Source organism: Parasteatoda tepidariorum, chromosome X1 (assembly GCF_043381705.1).
Source record: "Parasteatoda tepidariorum isolate YZ-2023 chromosome X1, CAS_Ptep_4.0, whole genome shotgun sequence".
Classification (NCBI taxonomy): domain Eukaryota; kingdom Metazoa; phylum Arthropoda; class Arachnida; order Araneae; family Theridiidae; genus Parasteatoda; species Parasteatoda tepidariorum.
In genome coordinates, this window is record NC_092214.1 from 29129803 (window position 1) to 29153106 (window position 23304).

General features: G+C 29.2%; 1 protein-coding gene across 1 annotated transcript in view; it reads right to left on the reverse strand.

The window, feature by feature from the left end:
• Positions 1–367: 367 nt before the first annotated feature.
• Positions 368–23304, reverse strand: part of LOC107446666 (transient-receptor-potential-like protein) — a 29555-nt gene continuing 6618 nt past the window's right edge. The window contains exons 3-15 of the mRNA XM_016061366.4: positions 22831–23074; positions 20925–21269; positions 18918–19088; positions 16885–17119; positions 15223–15375; positions 13519–13658; positions 12168–12283; positions 11067–11324; positions 10789–10984; positions 7936–8097; positions 6073–6114; positions 4098–4284; positions 368–2077 (exon numbers count right to left, since the gene is read on the reverse strand). Of these exons, the coding sequence (XP_015916852.2) occupies positions 573–2077; positions 4098–4284; positions 6073–6114; positions 7936–8097; positions 10789–10984; positions 11067–11324; positions 12168–12283; positions 13519–13658; positions 15223–15375; positions 16885–17119; positions 18918–19088; positions 20925–21269; positions 22831–23074 (3754 nt within the window). The 3' untranslated portion in view covers positions 368–572. The remainder of the gene's footprint in view (positions 2078–4097; positions 4285–6072; positions 6115–7935; positions 8098–10788; positions 10985–11066; positions 11325–12167; positions 12284–13518; positions 13659–15222; positions 15376–16884; positions 17120–18917; positions 19089–20924; positions 21270–22830; positions 23075–23304) is intronic.

The following is a 23304-nucleotide window of genomic DNA, read 5'->3' on the forward strand; positions in this document are numbered from 1 at the left end:
GCGTGAAAACTCTCACGTAAAAGACATCGTTCCGGGATAGTTGAAAATTCAAAGAGACTTGTATCAAGTCTCGATGGAACATTACGCAAAAGGCTTATTGTAATGTACTTTGACACCTGTAAATCTCGATGGAAGTGATTTATCGCTCCATTGAGAACCCATTTTGGAACTTTTTAATGTGCTATATTGTTCTAAACAATAAATGTATTTTTATCGATTCAGTGATTTTTTTTGTATACATTTAGAAATTATACTCTGTATTTTTTTTTAAATATGTTTAGAAAGGTTCTTTTGGGCGATGTTAAGTATCAAATCAAATCATAATTTTAAGAGATAGACGATGCGTATAAAAACATAACAAACAACATATACAACAGATAATTTTTATTTTATACTTTTTTTTTCACGCATGCGCAATATAAAGTCGAAAAAGATCCAAATTGTAAAATACATTATTTTTCGTTTCTATGCAGAAATATATTTAACTAAATATATAAGTTTCATATTGAGTCTAAATTTAGTTGTTTTTAGGAGCAGCAGACATAAATGATATGTTTCAGCAGAATAGGCTTCTAAAGCCAACCTTTGCTTTCAAATAAAGGAGCTATTGGATGCTTGCTCTTGTTTGGTTCGATAACGTTGGACTGATTATCAAGTGTAGTTTGACTAGAATTCTGATTAGCCTGCGTAGTGGAAGCAACAGGATTCTGATTTGCCTGCGTGACTGTTGTAATAGGATTCTGATTGGTCTGCGAGACTGACCGAATAGGACTCTGATTAGATTGCATGGTAGAAGCAACAAGATTCTGATTAGTCTGAGAGACTGACCGAATAGGACTCTGGTTAGATTGCGTGGTAGAAGTAATAAGATTCTGATTAGTCTGCGGGACTGACCGAATAGGACTCTGATTAGATTGCATGGAAGAAGCAATAAGATTCGGATTAGTCTGCGCGACTGATGTCAGAGGATTCTGGCTAGATGGCATGGGAGATGCAATAGAACTTACGTTTTCTAATAGATTGTCTTTTCGTTCTGAGCTCTGAATTTTCTGTTTTACTCCACTGAATGTACTGATATTTCCTGGAGTAACATTCAACGCACGTTCAGTGTCCTTATTTTCATTAAAATCAATTAACTCTCCGATTTCCTTAGTACTTTGATTCATATTTACTGACATCATAGGATCAGCTTTCGATTGTTTTTTCTCTGGTGACGTTGATACTGTAATTGAAGTATCTTTACAGGTTGCTCGTTCGCTGCTTGTTTTCATTTTAATAGAAGGATTATCATTTGTTTTATTTTGCATAAGGTCTGATTTTTCACGTGGAATAATTGGTGGTGGTCGGAATTTTGGTGATTTGCTGACACTGGCACAAACTTGATCTTGAGAAACTTTTTCAACTGGCTGTGGAGCTTGTTTTTTCATGTCTTTTGCTTTTTGTGGAGAGTGTCTTAAAAGAGCTTCAGGAGAAAGTTTCACTCCTTGACTCAAAGAACTCTTAATTGGCTGAATTGGTTGGTTGATAGATGGTTTGCTTTCAGTCATATTTCTCGCTTTAAGTGTGGGACTGCCTGTTGAAATCGGCTGTGTTGTCACAGTCTTGGTGAATTGCATTGAAGAAGTCAAGTCTTCTTCCGGAATTTTAGGATACAAATTGCTTCCAGATGTTTGATAATTTTCTGTTTCAGGTTTATCTTTTGGAGAAAGCTTTGGATATAAGTTACTTTCAGAAGTTTGATAATTTTCTGATTCCACTCTATCTTTTGGTGGGTTCATTGTATCTTGTTTCTTTATTTCTTGGTCTTGTTCTTGTTCATTTTTCTTTTTTATGCTTCCAAATCGTCCACTGTCTGAATCTCTATTACCAATTATCTTAGATTTTTTTGCTGCTTGAATGAGATCTCTCCATCTCTGTGAGCTTCTATTTTCATTTCCACTAAGACCAACCAATCTTGCAAGCATGCTTTTATTACTCGCAACTTCAGGAGCAGCTTCATCAGTGCATACTTCCATCAATCCAATTTGAAAATCTTTTATTAAACGTCTCTTTTGTATCTGAAGTCGCTTTCCTGAAACTTAAATGTCATGAAACGTTAGTAAAAATAAATAAAATAAAAATTAGAAAACAATACTCTTCTCATTTTTTGAAATTATTACATTTATAATAAGATAAAGAATTAAAAAAGCTCTAAAAAACAAAAAGAACGATGAAAATTCGTTATAGACATTTAACATGTATTTTAAACAGATATAACTGTAAGTAAGGGAGAAGGTAGCAAGTGTAGTCATAGAGCTAATGAGGAATATTTCGGATATTAATCACTCAAAAGTTCCTTGCCGTGAAAGATTACACTATGTTACACTATGTTACAGAAGAGACACTATGTTACACTTTCATATGCAGTTACTAGACTACACACTTGTTCATTAGTATCGAATTAAGAAATGATATCGAGAAAGTAAATTTTTAACTTGCTCTTTAATAACCATTTTAGGTTATTTTTATTGAACAATTTTAATAACAGTAGATATTATGCTATGAATGAATATACTTATTACATATTGTAACAGCCCCTTTTTATTTATCTTTTGTAAATTACGGAATAAGAGCTTAAACTAACAATGATTTAGCAGGATTGGTGTAGAAAACTCAAGTGCGTTCCACACAAATAAAGCTACCTTGATTTCGTGCTGCAAATGGACAAAAAGAAAACCAATAACAATGAAACAACTATTTAGAAAGTGTATATACAAATACACATTTATAGGGAGTAACTTACTTCTTGTCTTCTCTGGACTGAAAAACACACACACACAAATATTTATAAAAAAGAAAGAAAAATGTCTAAGCTAAAATAATTCCGCTTGTGTTAATAGCCAATACACCTGCTATATTTGTCTGCCTCTGCCTTTCAGCTGACATGTAATATTGATTTGTGAAACTGAATTATAAAATATAAGCCAGATTTGACGTGGTTATCGAACTTAAGAAGGTTGTATTTGATTTCTCAAGAACTATTTGACCGATTTCCCTCAAATTTTATATTTTCCATGCAAAATTACATTTTTTTAAAATTATGTAAAAAATGACATTAGTTATAATAATTTCTTCCATCGACTATTATTAAATAAAATAATAAAAAATTATAAATAATTGCAAAAAGTTATTTTTTCCATGAATTTATCTTTCGATAAACGAATTTTATATTTGGGTGCAGTAATTTTTCATTTCCCTTAATCCCTTAACGATCGGTTAATTTTCAAGAAAACGGTCATAAAAGTGCCTATTTTTTTGTCTTTTGTATTTGTATTACGTATTTGAGAAGTGCTGCAACTAGTTTAAAATAAACTAACTATCTACAATTATCTTAAAAATATCCTGGTACTGCCATCTGGTGAGTAAATTGAGAAATAAAATGTTTTCCGGCAAAAGAAATGAATTAGTTTTATTCTCATTGGCGCGTTACTACTGAACACTCCAGCCCGTCAATATCACGGGAGCGAGAAATAGAGGGCGAAACCTCACCCCGTCATTTTCACGGGAGCGAGAAGGAAGGGGTTAAATAGATATAGCGAAATACGCTTAAAGTAAAATTAACATTAAGGGATCAAAACTTCGGACCGATCTCATCAGAAAACTATATGGACCATATTTACGAGATTGCGGCTACTCCTTATCTTTTGGAAGTGAGAAATCCTTATTGATCGGAAAAAAGGTATGTTTATTCATAGAAAGTACGTTTTTGTGTCTAAATTCGTAGCTTAAACTATCATCACCACTGATTAATTAGCATATTTGTGGTCACCCCCTTCGAACTATTAAGATTGAGTCCTAGAACGTGTATATCCGATTGTTAGATCAAAAGTTATTTAGGGTGGTCCATTTTTCATTTTGCGCTCTGTACGGTCGTAAGTAAACTTTTCTTAGTTTTTTGACGGTCGTACTTCATTTTAGGGATGTTTTAATATTTTCAAATGAAATAATGAGAAACAGAAACTCAATTAGAAATTCTGGCTTTTATGACATATCATATCAGTATGGAAAATGGCTGGCATGAATGGTTAAGAAAAAATAAAACTTAAATAATAACCTACCATCAAATTTTTCTTTTTCTATGTCCTTTGTGTTCATGCCATTACCTTTAAGTACCCGCATGAGATCATGACGGAATGAATATATATCTTGTCGTAACTCATTCACATTATCTTCTGTTACTGGATGACTCTCTGTCTCTTTCTGTTGAGCAGTTACATATCGCCAAACAAGGTTGCACATCACACTCTACAAATATACATTGCATCACTTTCTCAAAAATAAATAATATTAGTGATTGTAAAAGCTCACCGAGAAAGTATTTACAGTTTGGATATTTTATTTTATTACAGAGCGTTGAACAATTCAGATCAAATTATTATAATTTTTTTTTTTGTCGTATGCCTGTTTAGGCAGTGGGGGTGCGATTGTTCCCGTTTTTCATTGGCGCCATCTATGGTCAGGAATTCGACTTCTGTCGCGTCATTCACACAGCCACAACCCGTTTATAGGGCGGGTCACATTCACACACATTCACACACAAAGGAGAAAGGACATAGAACACATAGAGAGAGAAAGAAACATCCATGCCTTGCCCGGGTGTCGAACCCAGGACCTTTTTTGATGCAAGGACAGTTCCATGCCCCCTACACAGGCCGGTCGGCATTCATATCAATGCTCAACTTCATAGACTCGTTACTTTTGATTAATCTTAGAAGACAAAGGAGTTCATGGATCAAGTACGTCGGCAAACTTGCCTACGTGGAAGGCTTTTCGATGAGACTAACCCGTTATTGCGATACATGTCTAGGAAAACCACAAAACCTATGAATGGCCTATGAATGAATAGAAAACCTATGAATGGCCCTGAGACTCTGGCACACTTTTTGTCTAGTACTGGGTAACAGTTTCAATTAGAACTGTGGTTGGTGAAAACCGAGAACAGTATACGAATCAACCAGCCATCGCCCGGATTAGAACTTGAATCGCCTGATTGGGAGAAGAGTGCATTATCCCTTGTGCAACCTTAGCTCAAATAGGTATTAAAAATTGGCAAATTGATTAAATTTATGTTAGTTTTAACCACTTTTTAATTTATTCATCATGGGAATGTCCTTGGCACTAATTGCAACATATCTGCTTTGCAGAATTCAGCCATTTGTGATCTAAATTTATTTATATCAATCTTACCACCACTTACTAAATTTTGATTGTTAAGAAATTACGTGAGAGGAGAAAAAATTAGAAGTCGGACGGAGCTGTGCTTTTTACAAATAAAAGAGACAGCTCAAAGTAACATGATTTTCCCATTCTCCACTCGTTTACCCTCTTTGTTACTATGGTTTCGACAAATCATAATTCCTCCCCATGTTAGTCTATTCCAACTTCTAATTGAGATATACTGCAGTGGAGAAAAGAAAGCAAGGTTTCCTGAATCCATGGTAATAGAGAGGGGAAAAGTACGTATAGGACTCCTATCTATTCACAAAGAGTGTATGTCCGGACTATGAGAAGGATGAGAGAATTGTTTATAGCCAAATGTATTTTACAAGATCGAACACTTCTCGCACTCAAAAACTTCACAGGAACTGCTATATATCTGCTGGCAGGTCACTCTATTGTTTTAAATATGATTATCCGCAAACAATGTCATCAAACGAGAACGTAATTGAACAAAATGTATCTGTTAATTCATTCTAGAGTCAAAGGAAATAACTGCACAGGTGTGCCCTTCGTTTAGTCATATAAGCGCAAATGGTACTTACTTTCTAGTTTAGTTTCGCAATATTATCTTTAATTTTTCAAATATAATTACAAATAAATATTCTATATTCTGTCGAAAGTAATTATAGCTATTTTAAGATTAGAATTAAGTAAGCTCAAATTTTGATTTGCTTCTTTATAACTCTAAAAAGCGTTAAGCCTTTTTATTGACTATTGTCAAAAAGTCATGGAATTTTAATTTTATTCATGATTTTTAATGATCAGTTTAACATAAAATTTTTCTCATTTCGTATATATTACTTGTAAATTTACCTGATAAATGGTATCTCTTTCTTTCATCTTCGTTTCTTTTTTCTAAAAGGAAAACAAGAGATTAAAATTATTATTCTCTCGTGAGGTTTTTTTAAAAAAATTAAAATTCAATGATTATGTATGTAAATAAAGAAAGTAACTTTTACAACATCCATAGTGGTGTATAGTCAAAATATACAGGTCGTTACGCAATCTCTGTTCTTAATAAATACTTTGAGAATCCCTGACAAAAATTGATACAAAAATTGTGCACATTAAAGGTAGAAAACTAATATTTATAGAATATTATAGAATATTGGTAAAAACTGACGAATTATTATTGAGATAAATCGCAATTATTATGATTTATCTCGATAACCAAACTGATGCATTTATTTTACCTTCACTGTGATTGATTTAATTATTCATCAGGTACAGATAAGTTTTATATAAATTAAATCTTGCATTTTTTCACATTAAATCTAAAAATATATATTTAAAGTGAAGATATGTTTTACAAATTTGGTGGTGAGAGGCTGATTCCAAATTGAAAATCAGGAGATTACTTAACATTAACAAAAACAGAATTTTTGGGAAAATTAATAAGATATTGCATCAGAAAAAATTATACATTTGACATTTTTTTATAAATAGGATTAAAGAAGATAAAATATTTTCAATTATATATACAATTGAAAAAGTTTGAATTCCTTGTTCCGAGGTAAAATATAAATTTGTTTTTGAATTTTAAAACATGAAATTATTTTCAAGAGGTTAAATTTCTACAGAGAAAATGCAACTTTTTTAAATTTTTACATAATATTGCCGTGTGCACGCCTGGAAAACTCGGCACTCGTCGAAATTCGTACAATCAAAATAAATGCTACGCTTTTTACAGAGGACTTTTTATACATTCACACGATTTGAAATAATGCTAAGCATCATGTACTGGGTGCTCCACATTAACCATTCCTAATAATATATATTTCTAGTATCCATGTCAAAATTTAAGATAAAAATTATACACATTAGTTGTCACAAATTAATCTTTACGCGAGGAAGAAATTGTATTACTTTCTAAGTTTGCCAAATCACAAGTTGAAAGGCGTGATGAAAAACATCAGAACTTTTATTGTCTTAAGAAATTAAAAAGAAAATTGCCATTTAACTTATCTTAGCATACTCCATCTATTCAAAAGGCATGTATCTTTTCAGACTCTCCTTTCTTACTTGTGATTAGATTTCAGTTATGTCTTAACCTCGTTTGAATTTTAATTAGCGGCCCTTTATGAGTGTAATTTTTGACTTAATTTTAAACATAGATTTTAACAATATATATGAAGGGAAGTAATTACGAATCAATTTTTAAATAACTGTTGAAGTTGGCATTTCTTATAATTTTTATTACGTTTGTAACTTAGATTCGTTATTTAACTCAGAAGTTAAAGACATTTTATAAAAATCTGTGTTTAACACAAAATGAAATACTTCAGTTAAGAAGTTGTCAGAAGTTTTCATTTTTTTTCTGTGTCTTTAAAACTTTTTACCCTTGAAAACTCTTATAGAAATTTTTATAACTCCCCCCCCCAAATTTAACTCTTATTTCAAATTTTAAAATTTTCCAATTTTTCTTACTAAAATTTTAAAATAAGTGGATTTTAGTGCCTCTTCGTACGTTAGTAATACAGCACTACTTTAGCAGCGTTGTTTAATTCATACGCTGTTATTCAACTTATTCATAAAAAGTGTTTTTTACAAGTGCACAATCTAACTATATAAAATAATAATAATTATAATTTATAGTGGATTTCTTTCTTATGGACAATCTACACTAGGCTCAATTAATTTCGTTAATTTATATATAATAAATTTTTCAATTCTCACCTTAAATGACATGTCTCTGAACGAAGTCTTCTTTCCAAATAAGCGTAAAAAGTGTTTGAAAGTGGGAAATATATTAAAGGGTGGGGGTACTGTACTTCCTTCTTCAAAATAGTTCATGAAAAGAGTAGTTCGGGCGAATTTCCATTCTACATCAGCTCTTTCCTAAGAAAATATACATTAATGCTCTCAAATGTGGAAAGTATAAATAAATTTGATAAAAATATTCGTAGTCATTAAATATTTATATACAATTTTTAATTAATATGAACAACTCAATTCAAAATGCGTAATAAATTTTTATTTAACATTGACTGTTCCACACAAAATATATGAATAGTTCTATTTGCGAATAATGTTTCAGTTAAAATTATACGTTTGAAATTCGAACAAAAGTATCCGAAGAAATTGATTATTTACATAAAAAATATAGTTAAATATTGCTTAAAAAAAGAAGTTTTACTAAATTACGAAAATATGAAATAATTTAATACAATTTGCGCAATGAATATCCGTATAATATCTATTCTTTTTCAGAAAACATATTTCTTATTTTGTAAGTAATTTTTTGGCAATATTTACAAATACAGACGACAATTTCACATCAACATTTTATCTGTACATTTTCCTATCATGTACACTGAGTAAAAATATGTGCATAATGCGCAAAAAAAGCACCTGCTATGACATTTGATTTACTGATAAGGTTGTAACGTACAAGGTCTCAATCTTAGTAGTTCGTGGGTACATCCTTAAATATGCTAATTAACTTAACAGACGATATTTTAAGTTATGAAATCAGACAGAAAAACTGAAAATGGTTTTTCCCTGCGTAAACATACCTTTTTGGACTGAGCCTCAAAATTAAGGAAGTGGAAGCCTCAATCTGGAAAATATAGTCTCAATAGATTTGGTAAAAGTTTGGAAGTTTGGACCTCTTCATACTAATTTCTCTCTTTGCTTATTTTGCCCTCTCAGAGAAGTCGTATTTTTAAATTTTTGTGTTTTAAGAACTGATCGACCCTTAAAATTTTGAAATTTGTCACTGAAACTACGTATACTCTTTTTAATTCTTTCTTTACTACATTTACATTTATTTAAATATTTGTATACCTTTTCAGCTCATTAATAAAAAAATAGCAAGCAAATGTATGAAATTTTTTTTGCCTGGATTTTCTTAAGATAGGCACGTTTCATAATCGCGTGCAAACATATTTTGCTTCACTTTATTAGTTTCGGAGATACGTCGACAGCGTAAAAAGTGAAATTTACGTAGAGGAGTTCAAACGTTTGACCCTGACTGTGATCTAACTATTGGGACAATATTTTCAAGATTGCGGCTAACCTTCCCCTGATATTGTATGGGACATGAATCCGTTGAAAAAAAATTAAATTAATTTAGGTCTTTATAGCGTAAAAAGTTGTTTTCAAACAAACCAGATTGTGAGTTACTGACGGAAAAAACTTTTGTCTCAAGCTGATAGTCTTAAGAAGAATTTTAATCATGAAGCTATACTGAAGTCATTTTTCATCAATTCATTTTCGGCGAAAATGTTGATCATGCTTATCCACTTTTTAATATTTGAAATTGCTATAAAAATGTAATCGGGAAAAAAATTGACATATTTCATTTTTTTCCAGGTTTCAAAATGTAGATATGTTTCGTATATGAGGAGAAAATATAAAACAGCTATAAGAGTTATTTTAGTGCAATATTTATCAAAATTTTTTAGAATTTTTGGAAGAGCTTATAAAAGTGAAAGGTTTTCTGTTTAAAAACGTGTTGTGGTGAGCTATATGAATAAAAAAAATTTTTTTCAACCAGTTCATTAAATGAGGCGATATTAATTGGGAAAATTGAATATTCCTATTGTTTCCTGATATTTTTCTATCACAAAAACGCTCTTTAGTTATCGTTTTTCATAAAAATCTTCGAATATTTTATCAAAAAGATTAGATGCAAAAAATTAAAATAAACCAAAATTGCATTGCTAAAATCTTGGAGCGAGTTGAATTATGTATTATATCGTTTAAATATGCCGCAACCTTAAGCGAACGCTATACTGGGGAAAAAAATCTTTCATGACGAATTTTCTTTCACCTACATAAATAATTTAACATTTAAAGTACAGAAAAAGTGCAGGTAAATCTGGAATAAACCATTAAGTTTCAAACATCGAAAAAAAAAACTTTCAATACTGCAAAACGCAAACAAATTATGGCAGGAATATTCAGGATTGCGCAACTGTTAAGTAATCTTGGAATAATTTGTTCGTATTTTGATATTTGGAATTTTTTTTTCAGCTTTCGAAACTTTATGTTTTACTCTAGGTTTATCTGAACTCAAGTTTCTTTAAATTTTAAAATAGTAATGTAAGTGAAGCAGAATTCCCCATGAAAAGTTTCTTCCACGGTATAGCGTTCTCTTAATTTAGCACTAAATGGAACTAGATTATCGCATCTCTTAAACTTGGTTGCACCATATTATGGTTCAACTTGTACGGAAACGGAGATAAATTTCACACCTCATTATAATAGCAGCAAATTTGCACTGTATTACGGTTCTAACTCTTCAACGTTTAACAGGATCTTCTGAAAGTGAGTTTGCCTGTAATACCATTTTAAGCATTTTTCTGTAAAAGTAACAGTTTAGAGGGGGAAAGATCATGAAAAAAGGGTTGTGTAAAAAAGTAATTTTCGTGGTTTATTATTTGAAGTTTTTAATTAAACTAGCATTTTTAAACTAGATTTGTCATATTCATGTATAAAATTTCTTAATACATCATGAATAGTAAACAATTAGAATGTTTAAAAGAAAATTTTTAAGTAACTTTGTTAAAAAAAAAAAGAACCTACTGAGATAATATTGTAAGAATTGCTCATCATAGCTATGAGGAGGTTCAGCAATACGACCACATTGATTACAGAATAGGATCCAAACATTAAAAGACCCCAGAATCGAGTATAACTTTTTATTCCCGTTAATTCAAAGTTACTGATATCAACAAGTCCAAAGCTTGCCCAGAAGAGAGTTTGAGATGATTCAAAAAGGCTGTAAAAGATTATATTCATGAGTTCCATAAAGACAATGAATTAAAATATGTTGTGCCAAATCGATAGAAACTTTCACTAACTTGGAAAATCTTCGCCAAGCTAAACATGAATCCCTTTGCTGAGTCCAATTTTCGGTTCCACCAGGTCCACTGAAACATTGCTTCTTTTCCATATCAGCGTAGTACCAAAGTAGTTGGTTCAAACCGCAAGCAAATGCAAATAATACTAGAGCATAGATGAAGAAGAATTTAATAATATCTATGACCATTCTACCCAAGGAAATTTGTAAGGGTCCTAGATAAGGATTGATCGAAAATATATGAACTAATTTAAGAGCCCTGAAAAAGAATTAAAGCACATAAGTATATCATTACAAAAGATTACTCATAAAACTATCAAACTCAAAAAAATTGTTTATTTTCACTAAACTTATTATTCGTTGTTTAAAGAAATTTTGACTCTATTTTCATAGATGTGATAAGGAATTCCACAGACGAAGTTAGGTAAGGAATTCAAAGTTGACAGATAAATTGAGTTGAAGTTCAATAATGAATTTTGTCATATTGAATATCTAATTCGCTTAAAATGTATCATTATTGAAAGTAGATTCTTTGCATATTTTTATTTTAGAGTGCCTCGATTACTAATAAGGGAAGTTTGAGTAAAGCATAAAAAACTGTTTGATTCCCTGAATAAAATAAGATCAATTAATTACGCAGGTAATTAGATGCGCCCTAAAGTTTTCTATGACCGGCAAATTGTTTTGGTTTTTTAATACCATTTTTCTAGCATTGATTCATTAGATTTTGAATACTTTTTTTTATTTCTTCCCTTCGTTAATTTGATACCTTTCATGAGAATTTTTTTTAAATTTCATTTTTTACGAAAATTGCATCTATATATACCATTATTTAGTGTGATTGCTGAATATCTGATTTAAAGTGTTAAGTGTCATTGCACGCCAAAGTTAAATCAGCTTGAAATTTTACGCCAAAGCGTCAAATTTTTGTATCAGACCATAGCTTTCATCTTTGGAAAATGAATGAGAATATCGCCAGTTCAATTAAAAAACGCTCACGTGACTGGCACACTCAATACGCTCTTTCCACCGGCAAAATTTTATCGTCTTCTGCAAGAATTGAACTGTAAGTAAAAGGATTTAAAACGTAGAGAAAACTTACGCAAAAACATTTCCAGCTGCGAATAAGCCATCAGCTATTAGCATCGGATCATATGCATTCCAAGCTTCTCTAGGAATAAACACTGCCATAGGATTGTCAGAAATTTCTGCTTGAGCCTTTGAAATTGTATTTTATTTGAAAGAGGTTTAAACAGTAGTCATACTTAAACTAGAGGTTTTTAGAGGCCGGCAGCAAAACAATTGTAGAAATAATCATAAGAATTTTGTTTTTGAAAGGAAAAAAAAGTTCAATTTTTTACCACCAGGGTTTGAAATATTTTTTTAAGGTCATTTTTGAGGTCAGTTTGAGGTGAGCGGTTAGTTTTCTGCAAGTAGCTTGATACTCGTTTCTATGTGATAATCTGCACACAACACGTTGCTTCTGTTAAGAGAAGGCATGGTTGCTAATGTCTTTTGCAATTATGATTGTAAATGAGATATCCCAATATTAAAATGCATGCAAAATGTTAATTTTTTGCACTTAATGTGCTAATTTTTGCCTGGAAAAAATGGCCTTTCAACGCTATTTTTCTCCTTGGTGACAAAAAAACGAACTATTTTTTCCTTTTACATTTTTTTTACCATCTTAATACAGAGTAGCCAAAATAAAAGCGACCCGTAAAACACTTATGATATCAATGATAAATTATAAACAACTTATAGATGTCAGTGACATTTTCAGGCTTGCTTTTATTTTCGCCATCCTGCAGTACTTACAGCAAATTTAATTAAGTTTAGTTTAGCAATTTTCTTGTTATCAGGCTTTAACCTTTTATGACCGAGCTTTAAATAATGGCAGTAAAATTGATTTTTACTTAGAAATAGGTTGCTTAGTGGACAAAAAACTCAAATTGCGATAAAATATTTCTTTAAAACTAAACTAATTAAACTTAACTAACTTGGTTATTTTTAATTATTACATAAGAATAATAAATATCAAATTTTAGAATTTCCTGCATAATATAGAGTACTTTTAGGATTTATTTCTTCCCATTTTATTCATGAAATAAAATCTCCTAGACTCAAATAATAAAATATTTATATGCCATAAAAATGTCAAAAAAGGTACTTGAATCGAACTTCTTACCTTCCTAATAATTTTTCATTGTAATTAAAAACTCTGACCAACGAGGATAAATCCAATTATATTTTTACATAGAAAATCGCTTTGTAAAAGTATATAAGCTTAAAATCTTATTTTTTAAGGGACAAAATTGTATCAAATGTTGCCCAATATATTGAACACTGGGTTTCAAAAAGGTTAAACACCTCTATTTTAATAATGGTCACCAAATATTCAAATATTGATTTAATGTAAGCATTATATTAGTTGTAGAATTGGCTTTTCTTACTTGAAAGTAAGCTAAAATACGCATTCCAGCAGTTCCAACATATAAGCTATTTCTTGTAAAGTCAATAATATTCCATAAATTATGAAAATATAGAACTATTCCTTTTGTCCAAAGCTCTCTGGTCTCTTGCCATATATGTGCTGAAATAACATTATAAAAAAATTTAGTAGATCATTATATAAAGGAACAGAACAATATTTTTAATTATAACTGTATTCTTATAACAATATTTTTAATTATAAATATTTAATAAAATATATATAAAAATATTATAGAGTTACAGTTCAAGAACCATAATACTTGTTTGATACAATCGAAAATATTATGTTTTAGCAAACTGTTTCATTTGTTTTTATTATTTGAAGAATATTAATCATTGTAATCCAAAAAGAATTTTATAATGAATTATTTTTAATAAAATTCTTTATAATGCCTTATAAATTATACTTGATTTAAAAGATATGATAAAAAATACTTATTTATAAAATTTTTTTACAAAAATACTTTTAAAGAAAAATAAATATTACAAAATACTTTTCATTAAATAATTTTCAAAAATAAGGAAATTTAATTACATTAAACACTTATAAATTGTTAAAAACGTGATAAATGAATAATTTGCGAGAAAGAATCCTTTTACATATTATTATTCTCATTAAGATTAAAATATGTGTTTTTCTACGGAATTTTGCAATTTTTCAAGGTAGAAAATATCGGTGTAGCAATTCTCAGTAATTATAAGGTTTTTGTCATCATTTAAACATTGAACAATAATGCCGCCAATTAGGAATTTAAACAAAGGATTGAATAGAAGTAGTAACAAAAGTTGCGTGATACGATATACTTCGCCAATTCTAAAAGCTCAATACATACTTAAGATAGGAAAATCAAATAGTGTCATAAACTAAGTCTGTGTAAGAAAACAAAGGAAACAAAATATATTGAAAGAAGTCTTCAGCACGCTTCGAGATCGTAGATTCCTATTGATTTTGGATTAAATAAAGCAAAATCCTCTAATCAAATTAATTAATAAAGCAATATCCTTTAATTACTCTAATTCACTCATAAAAATAATTGGTATTTATATTTTTAGGATCTGTATAAAGAATAAATATATAAAAGAATAGGAATAATTTTTTTAAAAGACAAGAAAGATAAAAAGTGATACCGTAAACCGGGGTGAGTCTACCCNTATTAAAGGTATATTATTTATTAAAAACCTTTTTTCTTTAATATTTACAAAAGTTTGACCACTTGAAAGTTGACAAACTGAAAAAATGGGTAGACTCGCCCCGGTTTACGGTATCGAATTATTGAGAATAATACTCACTTTTTGCAATCGGTTGATTAATTTCTATTCGGGAAAATACTTAAGAAGCGTGCGTCACAAATAGTTTTAATTCTTTGGCTTGCTTTAATTATAATATTAAATTATCTTATATATTTAAATTATGTAATTATCTTGCATATTATATTTTATTTACTTTTAAATATAACTAAACATATGCTGAATAATTAAGAAAATAAAGGTATGATTTCAAAGCTGCAATTCATAAATTCACAGAACACTACGACGATGCTCCTATTGATAAAATAAAATGTTCCTATTAATAATTTTGAATAAATTTTTTAAAAATATATATCAAGTGTGGTATTTATAGATCACTGAAACTGGAAAAAAAGTGAATAGATTTGAGTTCTTACCTATGATATAAAGCAGTATAGTAGTTTCAAGAATTGTGGGGGGTTGACCTCTTTGCTTTCTTAGAGCTTCATGCGAACTTATTTGCATTTCTTCATTTCCAAACCATTCTGCCACAATTGTTTCCACTCTTTGTGATGCCAGTATCAGTAAAACTTTGAAAAGAATAAAATAATGTAAAATAAAGAGCTATAAGGATATTTTTACAATATTTTTCAAATAACAAATATAAACTAAGAAATTTAAGTAAATTGCTTGCAAAATCAAACATTTTTGTGAAAATTTAGCTTTATTTAAAATGAGTTCCTTAATTAAATAAAAAATATACTGAAGGAAAGTGATGACGTGAAAATAACTATGGCATCTATAATTCAGGTTTGAATGATGACAGAGAAATTTTACAAATTTGTAGATAGAATAAATAAAATTTAATCACATCATGAAAAATAAAAATATTTAAGAAATTTATTTTGTTCAGAAGTTATGTCCAAAGTTCTGATACAGCGAGAAAAATTTGTGACTTAAGTGATCATTGGGATTTATGGAAAAAAATAAGCATAAATTTTTGACTATTTTATTTATTTTTTCATGTAATCAGATAGTTAGTTTAATAGTTAGTTTCAAGTTGTAAGTTTAATACATATCAATATTAAAACTTTCGAATTATTATTAAAAACTTACGCTCTAAAATAATAAGCATATGTCGTTATTATTCAAACAGAAGACTTTAGTTTTCTTGCAACAATATAACAGTCTTTAAATTGTGAATACTAATTTTATTCTAAATTAAACTCTTATGTTTATATTTATTGTAGTTTGAACTATATTTAACTTTCAAATAATAAGTAATTCAGAATATTTTAATTATTTTTATTACAATTTAAATATTTATTTAAAAAGATTATATGATAATGTAGAATGAGAGAACATTTATTTATTGATCTTCTAAGATTTAAAGTAGGTATAATATAATAGTTTCTTCCAATTATTCTAAGTATTTGAGTTATTATTCCGAGGCTTAATTCAAAAACAACTAGGTGCTTTCCAATCATTCTAAGCATTTTGTTTATTAATTATTTTGGTGCTTAATGCAAAAACAACAAGGTTTTTTCTAATCATTTCAAACATTTTGCTTATTAATTATTCTATAGCTTGATGCAATAACAACACTACGTCTTAGGTGCATGGTTTACACTGTATACTCGAGTGGTTTTTTCCCTTTTCTTTTGAGAGAAGGGTCATTGGATCGGTTCGTGAAGGTCTGCAGTTGAAAAAAAAAGCATTAGAAAAAGATTACACTAGGCGTTGATCCCACTTTCCCAGAATTGTTAAAATTTGCGTATTCACACCATGGCTTTAGAAAGACAGAAGATTAAAAAGTTATAAAGAAATAAGCAAACATCAATGTTTGATGAAAAGTTAAGTAACTGCTTAAAATTGTGCTTATTTTAATCAGCGAAAATAATCCAAGTCTTACTTTAAATGACTCGATGAAAAATACTGAGTGCGATAATTTTTCAAAATATTTTAATATTTTTTTCTCAATATAAAGTTTTGTAATAGGTAATTCTTGCAATTAAGCTACAGAACCATCAAAAGCAATTTAATTATTAGCGATTACGGAATTACTGCAATAAAAGTTTAATAAAAGTGTAAGAACTTACATAGAAAAAATAAATAGGAGAAAGAATGGATGATAAACTTAAAAAAGGGTTTTCGAACCAGTTGACTCTTCTCTGTATTAGGACACACCATATACATAACAGAATAAAATGGAAACAGAGCTCCGATTTTGATGATATCCCAGAGCTGATAAAGAGGATTTTGTCTTCGAAAGCCAGGTAATCCATCGTACCATAATGAACTTAACAGTTGTTGCACATTTGGGTGAGCAATAAACTGAAAAAAAAAATTAAACAAAGTTATTTGATAGTTATGCATTGTAAAATATATAAAGTGTTTAAAAAAAAGCAGTGAGTTCACATGAAATACATATATGGAAGAGAATAGCACATATGCATTGAAAACATTTTAAATCTTGGCTTGGTATAAATATGCTTGGGTCTAAATGATATGGCTTCTAATATTCTTATTTAAGCCTTGGGTGCTTGGTGGAAGGTTTGGACAAAGCCACGAACTGGTCAAAACTGCGAAAGTCGAAATCATGATATAAATAAGGATTGGGGTTTGCATGAATTTAATAAGAAAGTGGTAAAGTAAGGAACATCTGGAAAGGAATACTAGGAAAAGGAATATCCTTTTGTCGCGAAAGAAACATGATACATCCAGGGCTCTTACCTGGAGGTATATCTATTGTGAAGCAGATGTTTTCACTTTTTATTACTTCACTAACTGATATGCCATATTATTTTTTGGTGCTTAAATAATATGGAAACTAGAACTTCTAGTTACGTAACAATACAGGTTAAGTAGCTAGAGAGGGATGAGCAATTATTGATTGAGATCTATTCACACTTATGTACACTGATGTTTTTGCCTGAACATTTTTCCCAGACACCGTTAGGTGCAACCTTTGACAGAAAAAGAAGTTCAAAGTTATTAAATGGCATGATTCGGACATAAATTATGGTTCAATGACGTATGAAATATTGAACACTAAATAAAATATTGCAGTCGAAGTAGCGTTCTTCAATGATGTCTCCATCGAAAGGTTGCACCTTAACTAGTTTTGTTGTATCATATTTGATTGTGAATTTAAAATTCTATGATCAAGTAAAACAGAACCAAACTTGGTTAGTAAAAAAAAGAAGTATTTTATTTGGAGTGTAACTTCTCTGCTCTTTTTGGGACCCTTTCTCAGTTAATATTGTTTTTGAAAAGTAAAATCTGAAGAAAAAATATTTTCTTTCTAAATTAACTTTCGGTTTGAAGGGAATTTTATTGCTTTATCTTTGAACTCTAACAAAACCATTAGCAAAATTTTTTTTTGAAATTTTTCATTTAACAGACTTGCAGGTTTTGTATATCAGGAAAGTATATTTTTGTTTCGCACATTTACATTTTATGGCTTTGTAAACTTTAAAAATGTATGGCTTTATAAGTAGAAGGCTTTGTTTATTTAGGGAATATTAGTTAAAAAAATCGCTCATACAGAAATGGAAATTCATTTATTTATGGTTAAATGGAATACGATGGAAATTAAGAAATTTCAATAAATATTTTTTTCATGTAATGTTTAACCAAATTAAGTGTAAAAATTCCTTGCGATAAAATGTTAACGTAATCTATCTCCTGATCTAAAGGATTTAATTAAAGGATTTTATTCAAAAATTGTTTTTAACTTATACCATAAAAGCGGATTAAATTTAATTCTAATAAGCTAAAATATTTCGTTGACTTAATATAAAAATAGGGGAAAATTTGATTTCAAATAAGAGTATTTAATTTAGAAGCTATTTAGAATTAGTAAAAGTACTTATTTTTTTTAAAATATTGTTTACATTGCTTGTAAATATGTAAAAGGCTCTTCTGTGTATGATTAAGGATAATATTAAATAAGAGAATGATCCAACTTAGATTTCAGACATAATTGTATAAAATGTGACAAAAGAGAAAATATATAAATGAGTAAAAAATATAAATAAAGAATATGAAAATTGAAAATAACATAGGTTTTCTAAGTACATTTTAGTTACTTTCTCAATAAGATACACATTTTTAAAAAAAAATTGTATACCTTCTTCTGTTTATATTTAATTGCCATTTCTAATCTAGCTAGGTGCATGTGCTCTCCATGTTGATAAAGTGGTCGAGCTGGATCATAATTCAAAACCATTTCCAATTCTCGAGAGCTTCGAGCATGATCTAATAAAGCTGTGGCAAAATCCTGACAGCGAGAACGAAGTTTCTACATGGTCCCAAAATAAATAATCATAAAAAATCAGCAGTTTTTACAGAAAGGAAAAAACAAGATACAATGATGTAATAAAGGTTTTTTTATTATGTCAAGTTTAAATTGTGCAACAAAAAATTGTACTTGCATTTGTTTTGATTATTTCATTATATCATGTTTTATATTAATTAACAAGATTATTTTTTTGATGAAGATGAACGAAAATGCTTGAAGATGAATTTGAAAATAATAAAGTAAAGTTTTAATAACCAAAGGTAAACTTGAAAATATTCAGTCGAATAAACTACCAAAAGAACACGTTCATTTCTTTGACAAAAGCAATTTTCTAAGCGATTTTTGGAATTCTTTTTAATAAAAATTCAAAATGATAAGGGGTTTTCTACAAATATTATCTTGTATTATAAAGCAAAATAAAATAACAACTGATAATACCATGCAATAAACTTTCATACCCCGAAATATGATTGTATAAGGAGAGAAAAAGGAAAAGATACTTTAATGGGGGATGATTCCTAATAATGCCGGTGCATTTTTAATAAATATTGTTTAATAGTACAGAATGAAATTTGTGGCAAACCCCTTATTATTTTGAGCTTTCTTTTAAAAAGTATGAAATCTACTAAGAAAATTGCTTGAAACCTTGTAAATTTTTAAGATATTTAATTTGGAACTTTTTTTTTTAATATTTGCCGAATACGATTCACTATAAAATTAAGAAAAAATAATTAAATTTAAATTTTACCCTTGCATGCTCTGTATAAAAAACTACTTTAACTACTCATATCTTTCACAGTTTTAAACAGATTTTTCTCAAATTTTAAAGCAAAATTTTCTAATTCACTTTAAACACTCCAAAAATTTTGCGTAATTTTATCAAATATTTTTGAACTTATAGCAAAAAATCCCAAGAATTTTTTTTAATAAGAATGTCCGTATCTCCATAAATATTTAAGGCTAAGTTTACGAAATTTTGTCAATTTTTTTGCGTGCATATAATAGCTAAAATAAGCGTTACAAAATATAAATTTATTGCTACAATTTCTGGCATAGGGTGACTAAAATCATAATTTTCCGTTTGTAATTTTTAGTTGGTCTCTCAAATCTCTAAAAGCTTTAAACTTTATTGAGAAGTATGAGAAATCGCATAAACTAAACATTTTTAAATTTATAAGATAATTCTCTAAGTATTTTGTGAGAAAGAAAAAAAAAGTGTTAATATAGAAATGTTTCCATTATTTTGTCCAATCCCAGTAAGTTTATTATAAGATTCAGGTAAATTTAATAATTTAGCTTATTTGACTCGAATTTTTTTTTTGTTGAGCATTTATTAAGTTCTTAAAAGTAAACATTTCGTCCTAGCTTTTTTTTAACGAAATTTGACACGTAAGGTGTCTCATTGCATATTTATAATTGGCACTAAAGAATTAGGGCCAGCAGCAATAAAAAAATTGACTAAATTTATGAAAACATAAAATTAATAACTGTTAATATTTATTCATAACTCTTAGGTTATGTTTCGTTCATATTCTATTGCCATTTAATTTATCGCTTTTAAAATCTTTTCATACAGATAGTACTTGTAGTGAAAATTAAAGCTTTACTTCGATTTAAAAAAAAACTCAAACTGTGATTTATTTTATAGTTTCAATTTTTACTTTCCTTAACAAAAAAACATTTGACAAACAAATTTAAATAATCTACTCCAATAAGCTCTTTCAGTAGAGTTTTCGTAAACAGTAGAAGTGACATTAGTAGCAACTTCAGAATTAGTAGTAGCAATTATAGTAACGTCATTAATAATAATAATGTAACAATATTTAAACTACTCACAACATAATCTTCTTTGAATTCATTCTCTGCCATGCTTAGTCTACGAAGTTCCCATGATAATTCAAATGCTGTCAATATAGGATCAATAGAGGATAAACAAATTAAAGATGGGGAAGAGAGTGCTCGATAAGCATTGATTCTGGATCTTGAGTGACATAAGCAATCATCTTCCATGGCTTGTACACAATCACGACATCGACATCGAACATCGTGTGGCATAGGCAAGGTAGCACCACGATCCAATAAAATTTTTAAAATTTCGTAATTATCTTTATGGGCTGCTAATATCAATGGTGTGATTTCTGCTGTAAAAGTAGAGATATCACGATCCACTTTCTCCCAACTCTGAAAGCACAAACAGAATTTTTAGAAATAAGTATGAAGAAAAGAAGAAAATTTTTTGTCTTGTCTTTACAAGATGAATTTTACAACTCAATAAGAGCTATACTTTAGAGTTTTATACTAGTATGAAACTGTAAAATGCATCGAGATTTATAATTCTAAAAAAAAAGAAAAAAAAAAGAAACACGCGTCCAGTTAATCAATAGAGCAGTATCGGATAAGACAGAAGAGAAAAATGAATCTTTGAGTTTCGTGATTTTTAGGGAATATGATTGAGTAAATTTTTAACTCTCTCCTCTACACACATATTCAAGGAAAAAACAAATAATTTTTGGTCTCATAGTGAATTGATCGTAAGATACGGTTCCCAGTAGATAAGATACGGTTCCCAGTACGGTTCACAGCAGTCATGTATCACTGGCAGTTGTCACAAAGTAGGTGGGTGACCATTGACCACTTTGATCTGCCTACAAAGGGACAGAGGGTGTGCGTTATCGATCCCCGTTAGATCTTAAGTTCTAGTGTAAAATGCTTGATTCAAGATACCAAAGCAGAGTTGCCATTCTTCAGCAGAGGATTAAAATTGTGATGGCATGTCTTCGGATCATCTTCAAAGGTGATTCACAGATCGTCGCCTATAGCTACAGCTCTAGAGTGACGTAAATAAAGTACTAAATTTTTTTATTGATAATAAAAATGATCAGAAACATTTTTTTCAATAAAGGAAAAAAATGCTTCTATCTGCTAGTTTTATTGGAACTGCATCCAAAGAATAAAAGTGTCACTAAACTTTTGAAAAAAGTGCAAAATTTAAAAAAGTGCATCTCTGAAATTTCTCTTAACTAGATGTCGAATTGATTGCATATGCGGTACTAACGAATCGTGTTACTAATATTTTGTTCTTAATTCCCCTAAATAGGTTAGAAAGAAAATTTAATTTTAAGTCTGTTTATTAATATCATACGGGTATAAAGTATTTTAACGTTACTTTCCATTTAAATTATTTGCAAAGCATAAGTACTAGACTTAATATTTAAATTCATCACCTGAATGTGTTAATCTTGAATTTTCGAATAGACCCAAGAAAAATTTATGCTAACATTCTTGGCTTATAGATTGTATAAGAAAAAAGGGATAGGAGCCTCTAATGCTAATCCAATTTTTCTTAGCTTAGAAAATTTTGTAATAATCTATAATAAAGCAAATTTTTTAAATATCTATACTAAAGTAAATTTTTTAAATATCTATATTAAAGTGAATTTTTTAAATATCTATTCTAAAGTGAATTTCTTAAACATCTATAATAAAGTGAATTTTTTAAATATCTGCACTAAAGTGAATTTTTTAAATATCTATTCTAAAGTGAATTTTTTAAATATCTATACTAAAGAGAATTTTTTAAATATCTATACTAAAGTAAATTCTATTATAATAAACAAAGTAAATTCTATAATAATCTATAATGATGATAATACTATTATTCATATTGAAAAAAATTCTGTAATAAAGTAAATTCTGAAATAAAGTAAATTCCATGCATACATTGTAGAGTTATGTAACTTACATGTGGTTCATTTTCCTTGTGGACTATTTCTTCATGTTCCAGAAGAAGATCAACAGCTTCGACGTATTCAGCATTTATGGCATGTAATAATGCATCTCTACTTTCAACTCCGTGCTCCAGCAATAATTCAAGTATATCTAAATTTTCATTATCAATTGCCATTAAAGTAGCAGAGCGACCCACGGGATCCTTACAATTCACGTCTAGTAGCATTGCTGAATTTTTGTTTTTCATTTCAAGTATTCTGGAAGAAAGAATTATTTTTAATCTATGAACCCTTTCTTATTTAGCGTTGTTTAGATGCATCGCAATTTTGATAAGCCCTCCGAAATTTCTTCATTTTTTCCTGAAGTTATTTTTCTTAGTATGTAGCTAATATGGCAATGTTGCTTTTAGTTAAATATCTTATCAAACCGAGTTTTGATGCCTTTGATGCAGATGAGACACTGGTGTCTATTATATATATATATATAT